Source organism: Sinocyclocheilus rhinocerous, unplaced genomic scaffold (genome assembly GCF_001515625.1).
Source record: "Sinocyclocheilus rhinocerous isolate Xijiao unplaced genomic scaffold, SAMN03320098_v1.1 scaffold585, whole genome shotgun sequence".
Taxonomy (NCBI): domain Eukaryota; kingdom Metazoa; phylum Chordata; class Actinopteri; order Cypriniformes; family Cyprinidae; genus Sinocyclocheilus; species Sinocyclocheilus rhinocerous.
This window is the reverse complement of record NW_015630024.1, coordinates 719,829-734,744: the sequence shown is the minus strand read 5'-3', so window position 1 is coordinate 734,744 and position 14,916 is coordinate 719,829. Positions and strand designations below refer to the sequence as shown.

The 14,916-nt window shown below is 37.4% G+C and overlaps 1 protein-coding gene across 9 annotated transcripts in view; it reads right to left on the bottom strand.

Moving 5' to 3' along the window:
* Positions 1 to 5,090: 5,090 nt before the first annotated feature.
* Positions 5,091 to 14,916, bottom strand: part of kiaa1328 (KIAA1328 ortholog) — a 25,257-nt gene continuing 15,431 nt past the window's right edge. For 3 of the 9 annotated variants that reach the window (XM_016551878.1, XM_016551880.1, XM_016551879.1), the window contains 3 exons: positions 14,047 to 14,165; positions 13,805 to 13,922; positions 5,091 to 5,445 (listed from right to left, as the gene is read on the bottom strand). In XM_016551878.1, coding sequence (XP_016407364.1) covers positions 5,238 to 5,445; positions 13,805 to 13,922; positions 14,047 to 14,165 — 445 coding nt within the window. In that variant the 3' untranslated portion in view covers positions 5,091 to 5,237. Of the gene's footprint in view, positions 5,446 to 6,314; positions 6,351 to 9,651; positions 10,257 to 13,804; positions 13,923 to 14,046; positions 14,166 to 14,916 lie in introns of those variants that run through there. The other 6 variants (XR_001640021.1, XR_001640022.1, XM_016551881.1 and 3 more) reach the window with 6 other exon arrangements.

Here is a 14,916-nt window from a genome sequence, read left to right as displayed (position 1 = left end):
TTGTTTGTGTTATGTTTGAATTGTTTTTAGCTTTATTTTTTTTTTGTTTTCATTTAAATGTTTTAGTTTTGAAATGTTGTTGTATGCATTTGTCATTTTTATTTAATTTCTTTTATTTTCTTAAATGTGTGTATATATATATATATATAGTATTTATAGAGTTTTAGCTTTTAGTTTTAATTACTTTTTGGATAAAAGCGTCTGCTAAATGACTAAACGTAAAAGTAAAGTAAAGTAAAAGTTTTCCCGCGCGCGGGTGTTGAGGATGGAACGCGAGTTTTTGAATTTCTTGTTATTGCAAATTAAGGACTTTAACGATTTTTGGTTATGCTTTGCAACTGACCTATTATACAAGATGGCACTATTGTAAATATATGATAATTCCAGAGCTGGTTAATCAGCTTTACCGAGGAGTAAAGCGTCTGTACAGTGGGGGGTGGGAAGCAGTAGTTCGTTCACCTCATTTCGAAGGGGAATCCGGTTCTGAATCGACGCGTCTTCAGACGGGTTCCGAGAATGTTGTATTTTGCCTTCTAGATCTTTCCGACACATGATCATTCAGGTATTCCAGGATCTTTTGCAAGGATATGCATTCCGTCTGTTGGATTTCAGTGTCACCTGTCTTTCTCTCTCTTTCGGTCTTTCTCAGCATCTGTCTCTCGCGCTCATCATCTTCCTCCGTGTTTCAGCTGCAACTGTTTACATAGCAATCTGGAAATGTAGAGTTGACAAAACCGACAAGACAGAACAGAAATTTTATTATAAATATATATAAGTATATACATGAACTACTGAATATACTGTAAATGTTTTTTTTCTCTCTCTTTTTTGCTCTGTTCCTCTGTATATAGGTTTGCATATTTTATAGTATTTTACTTCTATCTAGGACTGGATGACTAAGAAAATTTAAAGACAAAAATGAAACACTGAATTAAAACAGGTAAACTCTAGTCCTTAGAGATGCAGTATGGTTGTAAGGTATTTCATTATGGAACATAAGAGCCAATCAGATTTGATCCGAACATTAATGTCACTTTCAGAACTGCTGCCAACATGCTTATTTATTTGCCTATTTATGTATTCATTCGTTCATTTTTTTTTTCAAATGTTATTTGTTCAATTATTTTTTTTCCATTTTAAAATAATTTTTATGTTTGTAACGCACTGAATATCATTTTGTCATTTAAACTGCTTTTTTAAAAATATTTTTTTTACGTGTTTTTGTATTGTGAGACACAATGGAACAATGCAACTGGCAGAATCAGGGTAATCCTTTATGGAGAATGTAGAACTCTTGAAGGACTGGTGTCAAAAGTTTTTGCTGCACCTCTTAGAACTGTCTGCAGTTTTCTTCTGTTCTTCGATTCCATGCATCTGTCAGAACTCCGATTTGCGTCACTGCTTTTTCAAACACATTGGGAAAAAAGGAAGAAAAACTGCACTAATCCATCAGACTCTCAGCAACTCTGGTTTTATAGCCGTTCTTCATTAGCACTAACTGTCTTCAACTCGTCAGAACTTACAGAAACAATGCAGTAAAATGGGGTTTAAAAAAAAAATACCAAAAAAAAAAAAGATTTTCAGACATTTTGAGCACAGTTGAGCGTGCTGGGTGGTATCTGTGGATTTTTGCCAAGCCTATCACAAAGAGATTGAGCTGTATTAGCAGTCGGAGTGCTGCCGCAGCTCCTGCTCTGTTCTCAACTCCACGTTTCTCTGGTCCCTAGACTCTCTTTTGTAATTTTACTGAATGACGCGTTTCCGCTTAAGCCCAGTAATAAAGCACAGTGTAGAATAAAGCAGCATTATGCTTGTCCCATTTCCTGCTGTATGTCTATACAAGCCTTTTTATGAGTTGTTTTTATCTCTTTCTCTCTTTTTATGGATTTGTGGCACGACTGATGTACTCTGAAACCACTTCAAAGGCGGAGGGTTTACATGCACACACACACGGGTGCCTCTCTGAAACTTTCTTTACAACACTTCAGATCAAATTAGACCAATAGCCCTGGAGCGATGTTTGGCTGAATCCCATTGCATATACTGATGCTCCCAGATAGAGTATGAAGTATCAAAGCATATATGCGGTGTATATTGGAAGAGCAGGGGAATAGGAAAGTGAGGGGACGCATTAAAAATCATGCTACACCCCCTGTGGAAAAAAAAAAAATTTGTTAATATATGCAGAAAATTCAATGACTCATGAATATTGTGGAAAACACAGTGCTGACTAGAAATGCATCTTACTGACTAGTCACTGTTATGAGAATTTCTCATTTCATCAGCTGACAGTGGGATTATGCCTTACAGATCACAGCAACTGTTCTTCAGAAGCTCTTTAAACATATATGTTGCCAAGTTAGTTCCTTGGAAAGCCTATGGACTTTAATGGTGCTGCTGCCCAACCATCTGTGACTGAATAAACAACACCATTTATTAATAAACATTTTATTAAGGCAAAAATAAACCATTTATTTATTATCTTAAAATTAAGACCATAATTATTTCAAGACACTAAACACATTTAAAAGGCAGAATTAAGAGCTCATGAATAATTAATGATCATTCAAACCCAGTTATTCCAATAATCAACCTGAATCGCCTTTATAACCCTTCAACAGATGAAAAAGATGTCTTCTAAGATCTCACTCTCCTCCAGGTCTTGCATAGAGGACCGACTGGGGCCAAAATGAGAGAGAAGGGTCTTCTGAGAGGACTGAGGGGCAACGGAGTATATATATATATATATATATAGTATTTATAGAGTTTTAGCTTTTAGTTTTAATTACTTTTTGGATAAAAGCGTCTGCTAAATGACTAAACGTAAAAGTAAAGTAAAGTAAAAGTTTTCCCGCGCGCGGGTGTTGAGGATGGAACGCGAGTTTTTGAATTTCTTGTTATTGCAAATTAAGGACTTTAACGATTTTTGGTTATGCTTTGCAACTGACCTATTATACAAGATGGCACTATTGTAAATATATGATAATTCCAGAGCTGGTTAATCAGCTTTACCGAGGAGTAAAGCGTCTGTACAGTGGGGGGTGGGAAGCAGTAGTTAGTTCACCTCATTTCGAAGGGGAATCCAGTTCTGAATCGACGCGTCTTCAGACGGGTTCCGAGAATGTTGTATTTTGCCTTCTAGATCTTTCCGACACATGATCATTCAGGTATTCCAGGATCTTTTGCAAGGATATGCATTCCGTCTGTTGGATTTCAGTGTCACCTGTCTTTCTCTCTCTTTCGGTCTTTCTCAGCATCTGTCTCTCGCGCTCATCATCTTCCTCCGTGTTTCAGCTGCAACTGTTTACATAGCAATCTGGAAATGTAGAGTTGACAAAACCGACAAGACAGAACAGAAATTTTATTATAAATATATATAAGTATATACATGAACTACTGAATATACTGTAAATGTTTTTTTTCTCTCTCTTTTTTGCTCTGTTCCTCTGTATATAGGTTTGCATATTTTATAGTATTTTACTTCTATCTAGGACTGGATGACTAAGAAAATTTAAAGACAAAAATGAAACACTGAATTAAAACAGGTAAACTCTAGTCCTTAGAGATGCAGTATGGTTGTAAGGTATTTCATTATGGAACATAAGAGCCAATCAGATTTGATCCGAACATTAATGTCACTTTCAGAACTGCTGCCAACATGCTTATTTATTTGCCTATTTATGTATTCATTCGTTCATTTTTTTTTTCAAATGTTATTTGTTCAATTATTTTTTTTCCATTTTAAAATAATTTTTATGTTTGTAACGCACCGAATATCATTTTGTCATTTAAACTGCTTTTTTAAAAAATATATTTTTTACGTGTTTTTGTATTGTGAGACACAATGGAACAATGCAACTGGCAGAATCAGGGTAATCCTTTATGGAGAATGTAGAACTCTTGAAGGACTGGTGTCAAAAGTTTTTGCTGCACCTCTTAGAACTGTCTGCAGTTTTCTTCTGTTCTTCGATTCCATGCATCTGTCAGAACTCCGATTTGCGTCACTGCTTTTTCAAACACATTGGGAAAAAAGGAAGAAAAACTGCACTAATCCATCAGACTCTCAGCAACTCTGGTTTTATAGCCGTTCTTCATTAGCACTAACTGTCTTCAACTCGTCAGAACTTACAGAAACAATGCAGTAAAATGGGGTTTAAAAAAAAAATACCAAAAAAAAAAAAGATTTTCAGACATTTTGAGCACAGTTGAGCGTGCTGGGTGGTATCTGTGGATTTTTGCCAAGCCTATCACAAAGAGATTGAGCTGTATTAGCAGTCGGAGTGCTGCCGCAGCTCCTGCTCTGTTCTCAACTCCACGTTTCTCTGGTCCCTAGACTCTCTTTTGTAATTTTACTGAATGACGCGTTTCCGCTTAAGCCCAGTAATAAAGCACAGTGTAGAATAAAGCAGCATTATGCTTGTCCCATTTCCTGCTGTATGTCTATACAAGCCTTTTTATGAGTTGTTTTTATCTCTTTCTCTCTTTTTATGGATTTGTGGCACGACTGATGTACTCTGAAACCACTTCAAAGGCGGAGGGTTTACATGCACACACACACGGGTGCCTCTCTGAAACTTTCTTTACAACACTTCAGATCAAATTAGACCAATAGCCCTGGAGCGATGTTTGGCTGAATCCCATTGCATATACTGATGCTCCCAGATAGAGTATGAAGTATCAAAGCATATATGCGGTGTATATTGGAAGAGCAGGGGAATAGGAAAGTGAGGGGACGCATTAAAAATCATGCTACACCCCCTGTGGAAAAAAAAAAAATTTGTTAATATATGCAGAAAATTCAATGACTCATGAATATTGTGGAAAACACAGTGCTGACTAGAAATGCATCTTACTGACTAGTCACTGTTATGAGAATTTCTCATTTCATCAGCTGACAGTGGGATTATGCCTTACAGATCACAGCAACTGTTCTTCAGAAGCTCTTTAAACATATATGTTGCCAAGTTAGTTCCTTGGAAAGCCTATGGACTTTAATGGTGCTGCTGCCCAACCATCTGTGACTGAATAAACAACACCATTTATTAATAAACACATTTTATTAAGGCAAAAATAAACCTTGAATACGTCAATAGCACAAAAAAAGTTACAAATTAAGACCATAATTATTTCAAGACACTAAAGAGATTTAAAAGGCAGAATTAAGAGCACATGAATAATTAATGATCATTCAAATTAAGTTATTCCTACGATCAATCTTGAGTCGCCATTATAACACTTCAACAGATAAAAAAGATGTCTTCTAAGATCTCACTCTCCTCCAGGTCTTGCAGAGAGGACCGATTGGGGCCACAAGGAGAGAGAAGAGTCTTCTGAAAGGACTGAGGGGTGACGAAACTCCTCCGGGATGAGGGGTTGATTCGGTACCTTTCTGGGTTGGATAACGGGCTGATAATGTCCAACAGCTCAATCAAAGAGTCGTCCAACCTAACAATGAAAAAAAAAAAAAACATTACTCAGCGAAAATGTCATAGAATTGTTTTATAAACTAAAACGGAAGTGGACAAATGTGATATAAATAAAAGCATGAAAATTTACATAGCACTCGGAATGCTGTACATCCTCAGATTCCCCTACATAAAAACAACATTGTTGCATCTGACTAGACGACAGAGTTCACAGGCTTTGAAACATGTGGCCTTAGGGTGCATATGAAGAACAAGTCAGCTCGTTTTTTCCTAGTTTGGAAGGAAAACAGAGCCAAGTGAGGAGATAAATAAATAAAAGAATAAATAAACAAAGATTAAGCTAATACAGATTCAACCCCTCAGTCGAGGTGCTTAATAAATTATTCATCGAGTACAGACGCGCACATTTCAGATATAAAACATGAATTCTTGAAGCACGCTCCACTGATGCTGCTAACATAATTCACTGCTCATTCTAAACAGCATTGATTTGCATCCATGCAGCAGAGGGGATGAGTGGGTATTCGTACAGAAATGTGTGTGTGTGTGTCTGAGGGATCTCAGCTCCTATGAGAGGCAGAAAACGGTGTCATCCACTGAGTGCCTCTGACATATGAAAGCAGTATTTGTTTCACAGCCATGATAGCGGTGATTATCCAGGACGCTGAGATACATGCCATCCACTATTTCCTTGGTGTCTGACACTTTTTGGGTCTGAAATCATGAAAGTATTGGCTATACCTGAAAATATTTCCACAAAGGTAAATAGAAATTAAAGGTTGTCTGAACTTCAAACTTCCATCCTTCTCAGGAAACACATTAGCTCTGTTCTAAAGCTCTGCCTTCTAGACAAACATCCTTTCTAAGATGGAACCTCAAAAGTGAATTATAATGTCCAACAGCTCAATCAAAGAGTCGTCCAACCTAACAATGAAAAAAAAAAAAAACATTACTCAGCGAAAATGTCATAGAATTGTTTTATAAACTAAAACGGAAGTGGACAAATGTGATATAAATAAAAGCATGAAAATTTACATAGCACTCGGAATGCTGTACATCCTCAGATTCCCCTACATAAAAACAACATTGTTGCATCTGACTAGACGACAGAGTTCACAGGCTTTGAAACACGTGGCCTTAGGGTGCATATGGAGAACAAGTCAGCTCGTTTTTTCCTAGTTTGGAAGGAAAACTGAGAGCCAAGTGAGGAGATAAATAAATAAAAGAATAAATAAACAAAGATTAAGCTAATAAAGATTCAACCCCTCAGTCGAGGTGCTTAATAAATTATTCATCGAGTACAGACGCGCACATTTCAGATATAAAACATGAATTCTTGAAGCACGCTCCACTGATGCTGCTAACATAATTCACTGCTCATTCTAAACAGCATTGATTTGCATCCATGCAGCAGAGAGGATGAGTGGGTATTCATACAGATGTATGTGTGTGTGTGTGTGTGTGTGTCTGAGGGATCTCGGCTCCTATGAGAGGCAGAAAACGGTGTCATCCACTGAGTGCCTCTGACATATGAAAGCAGTATTTGTTTCACAGCCATGATAGCGGTGATTATCCAGGACGCTGAGATACATGCCATCCACTATTTCCTTGGTGTCTGACACTTTTTGGGTCTGAAATCATGAAAGTATTGGCTATACCTGAAAATATTTCCACAGAAAGGTAAATAGAAATTAAAGGTTGTCTGAACTTCAAACTTCCATCCTTCTCAGGAAACACATTAGCTCTGTTCTAAAGCTCTGCCTTCTAGACAAACATCCTTTCTAAGATGGAACCTCAAAAGTGAATTATTTGGAACAATTAATATAGACAACAACTCCTCACGTACTGTAAGACTCGATTCACAATTGATTCCAGTAGAGTATAACGGTAGCATGTTGCTTATCTAAACGTGAAGGATAAAATGGTTATTTTAAGATTGACCTATTTATATGTCAGTATTGAATGAAATCTATGCATATAAATCTCATCTTCTCCATTTTGGATTTATTTTTTTCACTAAGCTTGGCGCAATGCTTTTTGTTACTGCCTTAACCAGAAAATATCTTGAGTTTTGTTAAGTAATATTAAGATATTAATGCTGCCTACCTTTTTGGCTAACCTTATGTTGAGAAGAGTCTCTATGGTGCTTTAAAATGATGTTTGGGTATTGGCAGCACACTAGATTTTGCCTAACTGTGACTATATCAACATAAAGCAATATCGTTGATGAAAAAAGATGAGCTGAAACTAGATAAGGCAAAATAAACTAATCGTATGAGCGGACTTTCTCTTCATTTGTGCTTATAGATAAAAGTGCAATAATTCATGACAATAATCATGAACAGTAATTGTGATTAAACATTTGAGCAAAATAATTAGGATTAACACTTTAAGCATTATGCAGCAAGAATAAAATACAAGTATTCTAGACAAACATTTTCTGAAATTCACTAAAACAAAATCAGGATAGGTTGACTAAAAAACTAAAAAGGACATTTAAAACAGGACTAAGACTCAAAACAACAACACTAACGTGCATGAAAAGTGACAATTTTCAACAAATATTTCAATTTGAGTTTGTTTTTCACAAAAGTTATCATATGACTACAGAAGAATATAGTGTATATAGCAAATATTTATGGACTACTTTTAAGGTGCAGTTATATTCTGTTAAATTTTGCCTGCAATTTTCAAATTAGTGATGAAACGATAAGGACACAAGTCACATACCAAAAGCTTTTTTGTTTGATCAACGCTGCAAATCCACGTAACCAAGCTGAACCCACAGTGAAATCTGTGTAGAGAAAACTTTCACCCTCACGCAAAATTACTATTGAAATAACTGGAATTTGCCAACGAAAATTTGTCGAACAACAATAAATGTGGAAAATTTAGTCATTTTTGAGGCTTGCCAACCCAAACCATTTTCATTGCGAGAAATAATGCAGCCAAAACATTCTTCCTACAGATTTGAAACACATAATGACAGGCTCTTCACTTTTATGTGAACGATCTCTTAAAATCGAAAATTATGCCTACACCTCCCATCCTTCAACTGTCTATTTCAGTTGACCAGGTGAGGACTGAGCGAACTGGAGAATCTCTGCACAGGTAAAGATGAGTTTTGAGGCAGACGGATTGATCCCCAGAGTGTTGAACACATGTTCACACAGCCAGCGCGGTGGGGTTCCTGAGCACCTGTTCTCCCTCACACTGTTACTGATGAAGGTGCCCTAGCTCTGGAAGACATCCTGCATTGTTCCGCTGCCAAAGATCGGAAACCCCCGGTTCCCTGAGGACTGCAGACCAGTTGATCTCACTTCACACACTGAGAAGACCTCTGAGAAGCTGGTCCTTAGACAGACCACCTGGACCCAGGACAGTTTGTTAACCGCTATAACGGTTCTGACCCTGAACTCTGGAGGCCGCAACCATTCACCATTAACAAACCTACATATGCTGTACTATACTGGCTGTTCTGCACACTGCCATCAGACAAACACAAGAGCTCTGGTCCAAACCCTAGACAGCTGCCATGCTGTCTACGGCCTATATGAAGGGTTCTTCACAGGGGACAGATCTGGAACAACCTACAAAGAAAGCAACTCCATATCAAGTGCAATTTTGACAAATATCAAGAAATTTAGTACTTCAACTTATTTCAGTTAGTTGCCAAGGAAGCACTTCTAATTTTCCTTCTCTTCATCATGATATTTTATGATACAGCCCTAGTGAGAAGTAAGTACATTGCATCTTTCCAATTCGTGAGCCCAACTGCATTTCAGCGATTACATAAAACAGTTAATGCAGACTTCCACTCTTAGGTTGTTTTTGCACCGTTAACTTGTCAACCCATATTCCAGTAATACATAATACATACATAATCAGGAACGTCTCATTTCACTCCTGCAATTTTACACTGAATGTTTCTGAGTACTCACTTTTGATGTTGCTGTTATTTTGTATAAATGGAGTTTTCTTAATGAAATTACTTTGCAATAAATATTATGTTACAAGAATTATGTTCTTAACTAACAGACACAAACAAAATTTGCATTTTATCTGTCAGGTATGTTTCATTTGCTAGCGATTACAGAGCCAGTTACAAGACTATTTGAGAAAGAGACTTGCTCGCTGAATGTCAGTATGCCATTTCATATATTTACTCACGATAAAAAACAAATTACATATATTTCATGACATCATAATAGATCAAGCAGCTTAATGTTCTTTTGCTTTTAAGCCTGAAACTTGAATCTAGGTTTCATTTACATCCAGTCCTATAACAATGATAGTAATGTCCAATCCGGGAATCTCATTTTGTCATTTTGGCGAATGACAATCGATTGCCATCCGACAATTCTTTTGCACATTTGCATCAGAGGGAAAGAGAAGGAGAGCTTACACTGAGGGTGGATGGCTGATGGGGAGGGACTTTGGCAAGGTTCCCTCTTGAAATGTGAGAATTAGCATTTTTATTTGTTGATTTATTTAACGGACAGGCCTCTCAAACAACCATCCATCAACGGACGACATTGCCGATATGAATAATGCATTTCTTACCGCCGGTCACAATCTATAACAAGGGAAGGGGTAGGTGTAGTTTGGGCGGGTGAGGGGGATGTTAGGGCGTTGGTAGGAGGAAATTGCCGGAGAGAATGCTAATGTGTTTGGCAGTCATATTTACCCAAATGCTTTCATTGCTTTTCACAAGGTCCACTGGTGAATGACCATGAGACATTAATATCACTTAAGAGGAGGTTTGCTAATCCCAAACGCTATCTGTTCACTCAACGGATCAGTAGGGGTTAGGAACAGAGTTCAAGATGCCTGAAATAGAAAAGCAGATGTGAGCGGAACGATGGCAGTATTTAAGTAACCAGATTACTGAAGAGAAAAATACAATTAAATAGTGAATTCCTGAATTATTGAAAAGAGAAAATATATAAATAACTAATAAAATATTATTATTATTTTTAAAATGAATATATACTGTGTGCGTATGTGTATATATATATATGCAAACATGGGCATAAAAAAACTCCTACTCGCATCAATGAGAGCGAGGAGGAGTAAAATACAGAGAGGGTGAAAGACAGAGAAAGAATCAGGTTCTACTTCAATAATTCCAAACAAAAGAAAGTTTATCAGTTTCCAGACTCCAGTTATTTTACTGTTCTCATTAAAAATGTCTGTCACGCCTGAGAGCCCAAACAAATTTGTAGCCCAAACAGTAATATAAAAAATCCTAAAACGGCAAATACCTACAAAACTGCATGTCAATTTTCTTCCAAATCAATAGTAAGCTGAGGAGAGGCACAGGCCATGAACAGGAGCACTGACATTTCTCACTTCGGCTCTATCAAACCAGCCCTGAAAATTTTAATAAGATACACAATTTAAAAACAATTTCCTCTTCTAAAGTGAAGAGAAGTTCACAAAAGATGGCCCAAGTCTGCACAGGTTAATTTAAAAAGGTGGAAGTTATTTGAAAGAAGGACGTGGTTTGATAAGTGTATTGTTCTGACTCTTACGGAGGTTGTGGAGTTTTATCAGTCTGACTGCATAATTCATCTCCTTCTTGTTCTGTGACACTTACAGTCCACTCTCCTGAGCGAGATCAACTCACACAAGATTTTTATATTTCTAAAGGAAATGTGAGGAGCTTGCCATGCAAAACACACCATCACGACGATGGGGCTTTTTATATAATTATATATAAATATTAAATAAACATAAATCTTTTAAATATATTATTAAAAATAAATATTGTTGTTTTTGGCATATTGTTACATAGTTGCTAAAGCATTGCTGTCTGGTTTCTATGGTGTTTACGGAGGATGCTGAACGGTGTCAAAAGAGCCCACCACAGTCTTTCTGAACTCTTTATTAATGTACGTGTACAAGATTTTACGCAAGTTTTATCACCCACCATATGAAAACCTTAAAGTTCGAAAACCTTAAAGTTCACCTCTCCTCAATCATTCAACTCCACAAATGATGCGGGATGACAAACATGTCGAAGTTTAAAGTTCCAAATCCTTACCACCAACTATTTATTAAAGATTGAAATAGTGACACTTGCTTTAACAAGAGCTTAAAAAAGCCAGAATTTGAAAGACAAGACCAATTTAAGTGTGTTACCATGCAAGAATCAGCATTTGAGTTCACACATCCCAAGGATACTGCCAATCAAAGAAAACTACCTGTTTCAGATTGAGTGAAATGTTATGATCTATAGCAGACAGGAGATATCCATAATCATTTTCAATAACCTGAGCTTTTTTTCCCCAGGGCATTTTTTTTCCTTTAAGCAAACTTGTAGTAATAAAGTGCTTGTCTATTGATTCATTGTGGGCTGACAGCTATAGGTTGTTCTTCAAGAGTGTGTCCATACAGTATCAGACCCATTAGACCCTGGACCAGACCTGAGGTTGTTCAGAAGACCGCTGGCATCCAACCTCTGGCTTCTTAAATAAATAAATAAATAAACTATAAAATGACACACTTCATTGATTTCCTCAAATCAGGTTTGGTTTTGAATAATGCAAAGGTACCTTCCAGACGGTGGGCAACAATAAAATATTTATCTTCCATACATAGACTTTCCACAGTGCTGGTTGGCATAAACGTGGTAATCTCAGAGTTCATGTTTGGTATTAGTGGGGCAAAGGAAGGTTTTCCATGATGCTTTACCAACCAAGCCAAATATGTCCTGTTAAATCAAAATATGAATTGCATGTCATATGTACAGATATTTGTGCTGTCAATGTAAAGTTCCATTTTCATCAATTATCTTAATTAACTTTTATATTTATTATTTTCCTACCATCGGAGCAATTTAAGCTAGTTTAGAGACTCTAAATATTGATGTCGGATTTCTTAACCACGGCAAATCATTAATTCATTCAATTAAAATCTTCTAATCGAATCAATTCACAGTCCTAAGAGAAATGTGTAAGTAAAAAAACTATTCCATTGGCTATTTTATCACGTATCTTTGACGTTAAAGCTGCTTGATGTCACAAATAAAGGTGAATCTGGAATGGCTACTTGAAATTCAACAGTTTGACTGTTCATTAAGAGAAACATCTCTGCCCTGGTCTTTAGTTCACATTTGGCCCTTCTCAACTTCCCCCGATACATATTATGCACACTCGAGTATTCAATTCCCTGTCAGTTCTGACATTCTCTTGGTATGCCTCCCACAAATATCATAGCTGCACACAAAGCAGCCTAATTTTCCCAGCACCTGTAAAAGTTCTGGCTCGGTAATGAAACGTCTGAGACAGAAAAGAACATATTAATGCAAAATATTCACCACAACATATAACAGGGAGAAAAAAGGCAATTACTTCTGAAGTCAGTACATTTTCTCCTAGAAAAAAAGAGAAGAAATACGCCTTACAAACGACTTACAAATAATCTGCATTTTTCAGAGATGGCATGCTAAACGAGACATGCTCATGCTCTCGCTGTGGGGGTTGGGGAGGGAGAAAAAAAAGACATGCTGTCACATTAATTACCTTTCTACGTTAAAAGAAAACGGTAATGAATTTCCTTCTCTATCCCAGAGTGTGTCTCGCGCTAGCGGTCAGTGATTCATTCTCTGCCTCACTCTTTCTCATTAAGCTGAGGGAGGCGCCGCGTTCTCGGCCCAGGCTGGAAGACTCGGTTCAATTACACCTGCTGCTGGGCCCTGCTACGCCAGCTAATGGGACTCAGCTTGGCTCCTGTCAGCCTCAGCGCTGGCCGGCAAAAATCTTCATTTAACTCATCAAATAGGCTTCGCACTGCGTTCGGCCCAGACCAGCTTTCTCTTTTTTTCCCTCTTTCTTCGCTTCTTCTCCCTTTTTCCCTGTTTTATTCTGATTCCCCCATACATCGCTGCTCCCACCCCTTCTCCTTTTTCACATGCATGCATTAAGAAGCTCTATCACAGAGACAGGGACCCCAAGAACACAATTAATACACAGGCTTGGCCCCCGCTGTGCTGTTGAGACAAAATTGCTGTCATTTCCCTCTTTTCACTCCTTCCTGAATTGAACTTGTTAAATTGTATTTACTGGTATGGGTCTTTTCACTGAGTTTCCTGAGAGTGGTTTCTCTCAAGCACCATACCCCACCCATCTTTAAATTGCAACAGCAGCCTCTCTACAGAAAGTGGTAGTTGAGTGACCGAACTGTCAAGTGGCAAAATTAAATGTTTTGCTCAACTAAAAATATAGAAAGGGTGTGTAAAAACACATTGGTTGTGTTAGACGGCTGGGCGGGAACTAGCCAGGATGAATTAGATGCGTGTATGAAGAAGCCCATCCATAGCAAGGGGAAAACACGAGTGGACCAAAGACAGAACCCTGAGGGACACCTTAACTCACCTGGAAGCCTTTGGAGTGCTAGGAAGTCCAAAAGGAGAAATTTGGGGAAGAGCAGATGTCTGGAAGCTTTGTGGAACCACAGGAGAGGTGGCCATATCCTTCTTGGTAATGGAGATATCTGCAGGGAGAAAATTAGAGATGCTTGAAAGGATGTAATGCAAATTTCCAATTAAAGATGTGAAGTAAAAAGGTATAACAGCAGAAAGGTATAACATATTCTGCATAATTTCTTGTGCATGTACCTTGTGAAATCTTGGGTGCAGACTGTTCAATACTTGATGTGTGTTGCTGTGACTGTACGTTACTTAACGAAGGTTGAACATTTCCCTGCAAAGTGTGTGACTCTCCTTTTATTTCACTTCTGAATAACAGAGAGATAGAGAGAGAGAGCAAAGATATTGGTCTACACTACTGTTTAAAAGTTTGGTGTTGCTCACCAAGGCTATATTTAATTAATACAGTAAAATTCTGAAATATTAAATCACAATTTAAAGTAACTTTTCTATTTTTATATAATTTAAAATATAATTTATTCCTGTAATGGAAAAGCTGAATTTTCAGCAGCTATTACTCCAGTCTGCATGATCCTTGAGAAATCATTTTAATATGCTGATTTTGGTGCTCAAGAAACATTTCATGATGCTGAAAACAGGTAATTCTCAATTAATTTCCTTAATTTTTTATGAAAATCGTGCATTTTTTCAGGATACGTTCATGAACAGAAAGTTCAGTTGAACATATTCTGTAACATTATAAATGGATTTACTGTCAGTTTTGATCAAGTTAATGCACCCTTGCTGCATAAAAGTATTAATTAAAGCTGCAGTCCATTAAGTTTTGCCTCTTTGTCGCCATCTCTGTTTGAAAACCTGCAATTGCAGCTGTTTTTGCAGCTGTTTGCGGAATTATCTTACTTGCGTGGGTTGTGCACCGGCACGGCTCCAGCGCGAATTAATCTAATGTGTGGCTGTCAGTCACCGCACCGGTGTGGATACTGCACTTTGTATTCACAGATTCTACATCTTGAAAGTATGACCCAAATAAGAGATTTCACTGGAGAATGTCATCTGAAAAAGTAAGTAACAACTGCCACTTTTGTTCTGATCAACTGA